General features: G+C 43.7%; 1 protein-coding gene across 1 annotated transcript in view; it reads left to right on the top strand.

Annotated features, from left to right (window-relative positions):
- The window catches only part of si:dkey-215k6.1 (transmembrane protein 132D), a 151463-nt gene that overhangs the window by 135141 nt on the left and 6322 nt on the right, over nt 1–10000 (top strand). The window contains 1 exon segment of the mRNA XM_046841701.1: nt 7050–7323. Coding sequence (XP_046697657.1) covers nt 7050–7323 — 274 coding nt within the window.

The following is a 10000-nucleotide window of genomic DNA, read 5'->3' as shown; positions in this document are numbered from 1 at the left end:
CAACTTTATTCCCCTGTAATTACTGCAGGTCTGCATATCTTAATTCTTAAACATCAGTACCAGCACACTCCTTCTCCATTCCTCGGGCATCTTCTCACCTTCCAAAATCCCATTAAACAATCTTGTTAAAAATCCAATTCCATCTCTCCTAAACATCTCCACGCTTCTACCGGTATGTCATCTGGTCCAACCGACTTTCCACTCTTTATCCCCTTAATCCCTGCTCTCACTTCCTCCTTCCTAATCCTATCCACTTCCTGCTTCACATCTCCACACCATCCAACCTTCTCTCTCTCACATTTTCCTCATTCATCAGCTGTTTAAAATACTCCCTCCTTCTTCTCATCACACTCTCCTCACTAGTCAACACATTTCCATCTCGATCCTTTATTGCTCTAACTTGCAGTACATCCTTCCCAGCTCGGTTCCTCTGCCTTGACAATCGCTACAAATCCTTTTTTTCTTCTTTAGTGTCCAACTTCTCCTACAGCTCCTCATATGCCTTTTCCTTGGCTTTCACCACATCCCTCTTTACCTGTTGCTGCATCTCCTTGTACTCCTGCCTACTTTTCTCATCACCCTCGATCCCAATTCTGTTTCTCCAACCTCTTTCTCCTTCTGCTCTCCTGCACCTCCTCATTCCACCACCACGTCTCGTTGTCTTCCTTTCTATTTCCAGATGTTTTTTTATACAATGTTGCGGGGTACAGTGATGGTGATCAGAAGCGAAAAGTAGTTCTGAGTGAGTGTAGGAGACTGTTGACATTAACTACAGTCCAATCCATCCTCAAAGCTCCTGTTCTTACTCCGGAATTTTATGGAACCACCCAAGGCTTTTGATGAGAAACCGTCCCAAGCTGCACAGAGTCGCCTCCAGTCGAAGAGAACACTATCCAGAGGCAGACCAGGACGAAGTGGGAAGATCCACGAAGGGGGGATTGGCAGGAACAGTGGTCACTGGAACCTCAGGAGCATGTTTAACTCGACTGAGAGAGAGAGAGAGAGAGAGAGTTCCACAATCATCCAGCACCTCTTCACCACCACCGAGCTCCAGTCTGACCTCTTCCTGAACCTCACACTACAGTCTTCCTTCTTTAGATTCCACCATCTTATTCTTCTTTCAGTCCTCACTCTCCTCCTCTTCTTCATTACCTCTAAATCCATCCTACAGACCACCATCCGATGCTGTCTAGCTACACCAGACATGGGCAAACTACGGCCCACGGGCCACACACGGCCCGTTGGATTTATTAATCCGGCCTGCCGAACGTGACCAAATTATATTAAAATAGGTACAGGTAAACATGGGCGTAAATCCTGGTGGGGACCGGGATGACATGTCCCGGTCCCCCCCCCCATTTTCTTTTTTTTTTTTTAAATATCGCATCTCTCTATTTTGGAAAATAAATGTATGCATACCTAAATAATTGTGTAAGTAGAAAAAAAAACGCAAAAAATGCCTTTAAAAACAGTTGAGTTCCCCCTCCCCTTCCTCACAGTGGTTTGACCCTGCTCTACACACACGAGTCAGGTGTGCGGTTCATCTCACCTACTCTACACACACGAGTCAGGTGTGTGTCTGCACCTCAATTAATGTTCAACTCCACTAACTAGGGTATTTTATTCACTTTAAATAAAGCGATTCTCTTTAATGTAGTTGATTCAGATTCATTCATAAATTATTTGCGGCAAAAATGCTGATTACCGATGTGATTTTCCATGAATCTGCTCTATTAGCGATTAAAATATGACTTATCTAGTTAACGTTAGTTTGTTTACATGAGCTTGTAGCATAGTGCACTGCAGCTAACACTGCAACTAATGTACTAGTGCACTGACACTAACACACCAAAGCCGTTTCCCATGCAGTGTTTTATTTGGGACGACTTGGTATAATGTTTACTTAACATTAACACACAATTAGCATATTGTTTATCTGTGCATTTACTAAATGAGCACTGTGCTACATCTGAACTGACCCCACTGTATTTTTATAATAAATTTTTTTTAATTCCTTGTTTTGCTTTGTCATTGAACCTGAGAAAAACTTGATAAAAAAAATGATAAAAGCAAAGTTTTTCACTGTGGGGACACTGTGTCTTTATAAGTACAATTTGACTATTATTTGTGTCCCCTTCAAAAATTGATCATGAGAAATTTTATATTTATTGTCCCCCCCCTACTGTTAAATGAAATTTACGCCCATGCAGGTAAAACTTGTTTAATTTACCTTTCCCCTGTAATGCCCACGTTTCCCAAAATATGGTGCACTTCATCTACATTGACCTTGTTCGCGTGTATTACTCTCTTCTCCTCTTTAATGAGCCCTTCTGCAAAAATGAGCTTATCACAGAAAAGTGGATAGTGAGCGCCGAGTGTTTAACACATGATATATATATATATATATATATATATATATATATATATATATATATATATATATATCATGTGTCTCATGTGTGTATGTACTGTATGTATATCCTGGCCCGGCCCCTCTGTCAAATTTAAGAACCCATTGTAGCCCGTGAGTCAAAAAGTTTGCCCACCCCTGAGCTACACTGTACCCCGCCAACACCTTACAGTCTCCAATCTCCTTCAGGTTGCATCTCCAACATAGAACATAGTCCACCTGTGTGCACCTTCCTCCACTCTTATACGTCACCCTATGATGCTCCTTCTTCTTAAAATAAGTGTTCACCACTGCCATTTCCATCCTTTTAGCAAATTCTACCACCATCTGCCCTTCCACATTCCTCTCCTTAAAACCATACCTACCCATCACCTCCTCATCACCTCTGTTCCCTTCACCTACATGCCCATTGAAAACTGCCCCAATCACCAACCTTCATTCCAAGGTTCACCTTCTACCACTTCATCTAACTCACTCCAGAATCTTTCCTTCTCCTCCATCTCACAACCCACTTGTGGAGCATAAACTCTGATGACATTTATCATCATCCTTCAACTTCCAGCTTCACGTTCATCACCCTATCAGAAACTCTCTTCACCTCCACTACACTCTTACTGTACTCTTCCTTCAGAATCCCCCTACACCATTTCTCTTTCCATCCACACCATGAGAGAACAGTTTAAACCCCTCCAATGTTCCCTTTCCACTTGGTCTCCTGAACACACAACATATCTACCTTTCTCCTCTCCATTATATCAGCTCCCTCTCTCCCTTTACCAGTCATCTTACTCCTTTTCTTCTCCTCGTTCTGCCAACAGTAGCCCAATTTCCACCGGTACCCTGTTGGCTAACGATACCTGTGGTGGTCGTTGGTAACAGCATTCGTACGTAGGTGTCCTTGTTGTTTAGGTGGGTAAGGACCAGATGAAGGGTCGTGGAGATGTCATCATCAGTGGAATGCATGGGGTCCAGTGAGGGTGGAAGCTGGGTCTTGATGTGCCTCATGATGAGCCTCTCGAAGCACTTCATTACAATGTGTGTGAGTGCGACAAGGACGATAGTCATTGAGGCAGGAGACTGTAGACTTCTTCAGCATGGGGATGATGGTCATTATCTTGAGTCACTTAGGAACAACGTTGCTGCTTTGTAGTTCGTGATTCCCCGGATGCTTTGCCACATGCGCCATGTGCCTCCGTTTTGCCTCTCTGATGGCAGTTATCCTTGCTGTTCTTAAGGCCGTCTTGTCCCCTGCTCTGAAGTTGGAGTCTCTAGACTTTAGCAGCCTATGCACTTTTGTGCTGATCCATGGCTTCTGGTTGAAAGGTGTAGTGATGGTCTTGTAGAGGGTCACATTATCAACGCACTTCCTGATGTAGCTGGTCACTAATGATGTGAACTTCTCCATGATGATAGAATCACCGTTGGTTGCAGCTTCCCTAAACATGTCATAGTCAGTGCACTCAAAACAATCCTGAAGAGCAGAGGTGACTCCTGCTGGGCAGGTTTTCACCTGTTTCAGAACTGGTTTAGAGCGTCTAATGAGCAGTCTGTATTCTGGAATTAGCATAACAGAGATGTGATCTGAGTAGCCAAGGTGGGGGCAGAGCTCTATATGATCTGCGCTGGATATGTTTGTGTAAACAAGATCCAGTGTGTTCGCCCCTTTAATTGCAAAGTCCACATGCTTATTGAGTTTAAGGAGCACAGTTCTAAGATTCATATGGTTGAAATCTCCGGCAATAATAAACAATCCATCAGGGTGAACATTCCCCATAGACTTCACAAAATGCCTCCTTAGCATTAGTGCTGGGGGAATGTACACTCCGGCAATGAAAACAGTGGTAAATTTCCGTGGCAAATAAAATGGCCTGCATATTACAGTCACAAACTCCAACAGTGATGAGCAATAGCAGAAGACAATAACAGAGTTCTTGCACCATTCTGTGTTGATATAAACACACACACCACCACAGCGAGATCCACGTTTCTGTTGGCACGAAACAAGACTAACCCGTGTAACTGGATGGCAGCATTCGGAACTCTGTTGCTGAGCCAGTGAAAACAAAGATGCAGCAGTCTCTAAACTCTCATCGCGTGGTCCGCTGGAGTTGATGTAATCCAATTTATTGTTCAAGAAGCAGACGTTTGAAAGTTTAATGAACTTAAGAGCCGGATGGCTAGGGTTAGCCTTTAGCCTAGCACAGACACCCACCTGCTTGCCTTGCTTCTGCTTCCTCGAGCACCGCTTCTGACGTCCCCTCTTCCGGCCACCGGCATCAGGCGACACCGAGGGCTTGTGGTCTGGTCTTTGTAGCCGAGGTTGCAGCAAGCCGAGGTCACGAAGGTTATTAAGAACATCATCATGCAGATTTGTTGTTGAATGATTTCAGTACCGTAGCTGTGTCTGGCAGTCGTATAGATGAACACAGCTGTATACATGAACTTTGTGTCTGGGTGTGAGAGTGTGTATGTGTGTGTGTTTGTTTGTGGGTGTGTTGAGCACCGAGTGTGGGTGTGTGTGTTGAGCATTAAGCACTGAGTTTGTGTTTGTGTATTAAATGTTGACCACTAAGTGTGTGTGTGTGTGTGTGTGTGTGTGTGTGTGTGTGTGTGTGTGTTGAGAACTGAGTGTGTGTGTGTGTGTGTTTGTGTGTTGTGTTAAGCATTGAGCACTGAGTGTGTGTGTGTGTTTAGTGTTGAGCATTAAGTGTGTGTCTGTGTGTTGTACGTTGAGCATTGAGTGTGTGTGTGTTGAGTGTTAAGCACTGAGTGTGTGTGTGTGTTGAGCACTGATTGTGTGTGCTGAGTGTTGGGCACTGGGTGTGTGTGTTGAGTGTTAAGCACTGAGTGTGTGTGTTGAGTGTTGAGCACTCTGTGTGTGTGTGTGTGTGTGTGTGTGTGTGTGTGTGTGAGCACTGTGTGTGTTGAGCACTGAGTGTGTGTTTGTGTGTTGAGTGTTGAGCATTGATTGTGTGTGTTGAGTGTTAAGCTCTGTGTGTGTCAAGTGTGTGTGTTGAGCACTGAGTGTGTGTGTTGAGGTTGTGTGTTGCGAACTGAGTGTATATGTGTGTCTGTGTGTGTGTGTGTGTGTGTGTATGTGTGTTGAGCACTGACTGTGTGTGTGTTTAGTGTTGAGCACTTAGTGTGTGTGTCTGTGTGTGTTGTGCGTTTAGCAATTAGTGTGTGAGTTGAGCGCTGAGTGTGTGTGTGTGTGTGTGTGTGTGTGTGTGTGTGTGCTGAGCACTGTGTGTGTGTTGAGCACTGAGTGTGTGTGCTAATTGTTGAGCACTGAATGTATGTGTGTGTTGAGTGTTTAGCACTGAATGTGTGTGTGTTGAGCACTGGGTGTGTGTTGAGCACTGAGTGTGTGTGTTGGGCACTGAGTGTGTGTGTGTGTGCTGATTGTTCAGCAGTGAATGTGTGTTTGTTAAGTGTTTAGCACTGAGTGTGTGTTGAGTGTTGAGCACTTAGTATGTGTGAGTGTGCATGTGTATGTGTATGATGTGTGTTGAGCGTTCAGTGCTGAGTGTAAGTGCGTTGAGTGTTGAGCAGTGAGTGTGTGTGTGTGTTTAATGTTAAGCACTGAGTATGTGTGTGTTGAGTACTTAGTGTATGGGTTAGCACTGTGTGTGTGTGTTGAGTATTAAACACTGAGTGTAAGTGTGTTTGTGTGTGTGTGTGTGTGTGTGTGTGTGTGTGTTGAGCACTGAGTGTGTGTGTGCTGATTGTTCAGCACTGAGTGTGTGTTGAGTGTTGAGCACTTAATGTTTGTGTTTGTGTGTGTATGTGTGTGTGTGTGTGTGTGTGTGTGTGTGTGTGTTAAGTGCTTAGTATGTGTGCGTGTGCATGTTTGTGTGTTGAGTGTTCAGTGCTAAGTGTGAGTGTGTTGAGTGTCAAGCACTGAATGTGTGTGTATTGAGTATTGAGCACTAAGTGTGTGTGTTTAGTGTTAAGCACTGAGTGTGTGTTTGTGTGTTAAGCACTGAGTATGTGTGTTGAGTACTTAGTGTATGTGTTAGCACTGTGTGTGTGTGTGTGTGTGTGTGTGTGTGTGTGTGTGTGTGTGTGTGAGCACGAAATGTGTGTGTGTGTGTGTGTGTGTTTGTGTGTTGAGTGTTAAGCACCGAGTGCGGTGTGTTGAGCGTTGAGTATGTGTGTGTTGAGTACTTAGTGTGTGTGTTAAGCACTGTGTGTGTGTGTGTGTGTGTTAAGCACTAATTATGTGTTGAGTGTTAAACACTGAGAGTGTGTGTATGTGTGTTAAGCACTGAGTGTGTGGGGTGTGGGGTGTGAACTGTTGAGCACTGTGTATGTGTGTTGAGTGTTGAGCACTGAGTGTTTGTGTGTTCAGAGTTGAGTGTTAAGCACTGTGTGGGTATGTTGAGCACTGAGTGTGTGTGTGTTGAGTGTTGAGCACTGAGTGTGTGTGTGTTGAGCACTGAGTGTGTGCGGGTTGAGTGTTGAGCATTGTGTGTGAGTGTGTGTTGAGTGTTGAGCACTGAGTGTGTGTGTGTGTGTGTGTGTGTGTGTGTGTGTTTTGAGTGTTGAGTGTTGAGCATAGTGTGTGTGTTAATTGTTAAGCACTGAAAATGTGAGTGTGTGTGTGTGTGTGTGTGTGTGTGTATGTGTGTAACCCCAGGCCGACGCGGGACAGTGATGATGATGAAGATGACGAGCGCAGGGGGAAGGGCTGTACACTGCAGTATCAGTACGCTCTCGTTCGTGTTCTCACACACCTGGTGGCCGAGCCAAGTGACCCCGCACATGACCTCATCCACATGCTGGGCCCTGATTGGTCAGCTGATATCACTGACCTGGTGCTGGATTTCCTCAAAGTGGAGGACGAGCGAATCGCACGACTCACAGATGGACGAGTGTTAATGGGTAGGGACCTGGGCATCACCACCATACAGGTATTTACAGACACACACACACACACACACACACACACACACACACAACACATACACATACACATACTCAACACATACACATACATACATGTGCACACATGGGTTTGCGCCACCCCAACACACAAACACACAAACATACATACATACATATACACACACATATACTCTCCACCCCAACACACATAAACACATATGTTGTGTAGATATTGTGTAGATGTGTGGCTGCTGTGTAGATGTCACCACCAGCTTGTTCATCAGGGACAAACTTACTTATAAAGAACATCTTCACTTTTAATCACCACATTATCTGTGTAAAGCTGCTCTGAGACAATGTTCATTATTAAAAGCACAAAATGAATTGAATTGAATAGATGTCTAGATGTTGAGTAAATATTGTGTAGATGTAAAGATATTGAGAATATGTGTAGATATTGTGTATTTGTTGAGAAGTTGTGTAGATGTGGTGTATATTTGAGTACCGTAATTTCCGGACTATTAAATGCATCCAAATATAAGCCGCACCCACTTAATTGTACAAAGATTTTTTTTTTACACATAAATACGCCGCACCTGTCTATAAGCCGCAGGTGTCTACTCTGAAACTAATGAACTTTACACAGACTTTAATGAAAGACAGTGTCTGTTACACGGCTTGTATCTAAACAGTAGCCTACCAAGAAAGTCATTGTTCACTGTCTTCCTCATTCCTTTCACAACTAATTTCTCTCGGGAGTTTATCTTTCGGCATCGTCGTGCGTTTAAAAATCACCATCGGTGAAGCTTTTCTCCCGATGCCGTGCAGCTCAGAACACAGGTGAAGTGTGTTTTCATGCCCGGTTGTTTTCAGCGTGACGAATGATTCACATTTCCTGTAGACAGTCCGAGTGAGTGGCAGGTCAAACGTCAGAGGAACATCATCCATATTTATGATGTGGTGCCGCCCGATTCAGTGGGAGCGCATCTGATTTAATATAAAGAGTTTCATTGGTTCACCTGAACCCGTTCTGCAATTTCATTGGTCTAATGTTCTGGGGCTCAGTTTTTTGGCTTGAAGTTTGTGAAACCGGGAAAACCCCCGGAAAAATCCATAAATTAGCCGCTTCATTGTTTGAGCTGCGGGGTTCAAAGCGTGGAAAAAAGTAGCGGCTTATAGTCCAAAAATACGGTAGATATTGAGTAGATGTGTAGACTTTGAGTAGGTGTGTAGATTTTGTGAAGATGTGTAGATGTTAAGCAGCCATTATGTAGATGCCTAGTCAATGTTGTGTAGATGTTTTGTAGATGTTGTGTTGATGTTTAGTTGATATTGTGTAGATGTTGAGTCATTGTTGTGTAGATGTTGAGTAGATGTGTAGATGTTGTATAGATGTGTTAATTCCGACTAATGCACAAAGCAAGGGGTTGGTCCAAGGAAGAGAACGTTTTTGAACACAGTTCACGGTAGAGATCCGGGAAAAAACAAGCAATAGGGGGGAATGGCAAATTCGAAGCCAAGAGTCCGAGAAATGGTGAAAAAAACGAAAGCAAAAATTAAAATAAGCTTTCCAGGAGGGAACTAAAGAGCTGGAAGGTCTCAAAACGGAGGTCAACATATATTTATACTGAAGAAAGATGGCGGACGTTCAGGCGCTGCAGACTGTAAAATGGCGCCGAAGCGGAAGTGACTGTTCGACTGGCTGACATAGATATTGAATAGATATTGTGTAGATGTTAAGATGTTGTGTAAATGTGAAGATGTTACGTAAATGATGTGTAGATTTTGAGTAGATATTGTGTAACTGTTGTGGTTCTGTTGTGTAGATGTCTATAGATGTTGTATATACAGTGAGGAAAATAAGTATTTGAACACCCTGCTATTTTGCAAGTTCTCCCACTTAGAAATCATGGAGGGTCTGAAATTGTCATCGTAGGTGCATGTCCACTGTGAGAGACATAATCTAAAAAAAAATCCAGAAATCACAATGTATGATTTTTAAACTATTTATTTGTATGATACAGCTGCAAATAAGTATTTGAACACCTGAGAAAGTCAATGTTAATATTTGGTACAGTAGCCTTTGTTTGCAATTACAGAGGTCAAACGTTTCCTGTAATTTTTCACCAGGTTTGCACACACTGCAGGAGGGATTTTGGCCCACTCCTCCACACAGATCTTCTCTAGATCAGTCAGGTTTCTGGCCTGTTGCTGAGAAACACGGAGTTTGAGCTCCCTCCAAAGATTCTCTATTGAGTTTAGGTCTGGAGACTGGCTAGGCCACACCAGAACCTTGATATGCTTCTTACAGAGCCACTTCTTGGTTATCCTGGCTGTGTGCTTGGTCATTGTCATGTTGGAAGACCCAGCCTCGACCCATCTTCAATGCTCTAACTGAGGGAAGGAGGTTGTTCCCAAAATCTCGCAATACATGGCCCCGGTCATCCTCTCCTTAATACAGTGCAGTCGCCCTGTCCCATGTGCAGAAAAACACACCCAAAGCATGATGCTACCACCCCCATGCTTCACAGTAGGGATGGTGTTCTTGGGATGGTACTCATCATTCTTCTTCCTCCAAACACGCTTAGTGGAATTATGACCCAAAAGTTCTATTTTAGTCTCATCTGACCACATGACTTTCTCCCATGACTCCTCTGGATCATCCAAATGGTCATTGGCAAACTTAAGACGTGCCTGGACATG

This window comes from Silurus meridionalis, chromosome 27, assembly GCF_014805685.1.
Source record: "Silurus meridionalis isolate SWU-2019-XX chromosome 27, ASM1480568v1, whole genome shotgun sequence".
Classification (NCBI taxonomy): domain Eukaryota; kingdom Metazoa; phylum Chordata; class Actinopteri; order Siluriformes; family Siluridae; genus Silurus; species Silurus meridionalis.
The sequence above is the reverse complement of the archived record's forward strand: the minus strand, read 5'-3'. Positions and strand labels throughout refer to the sequence as shown.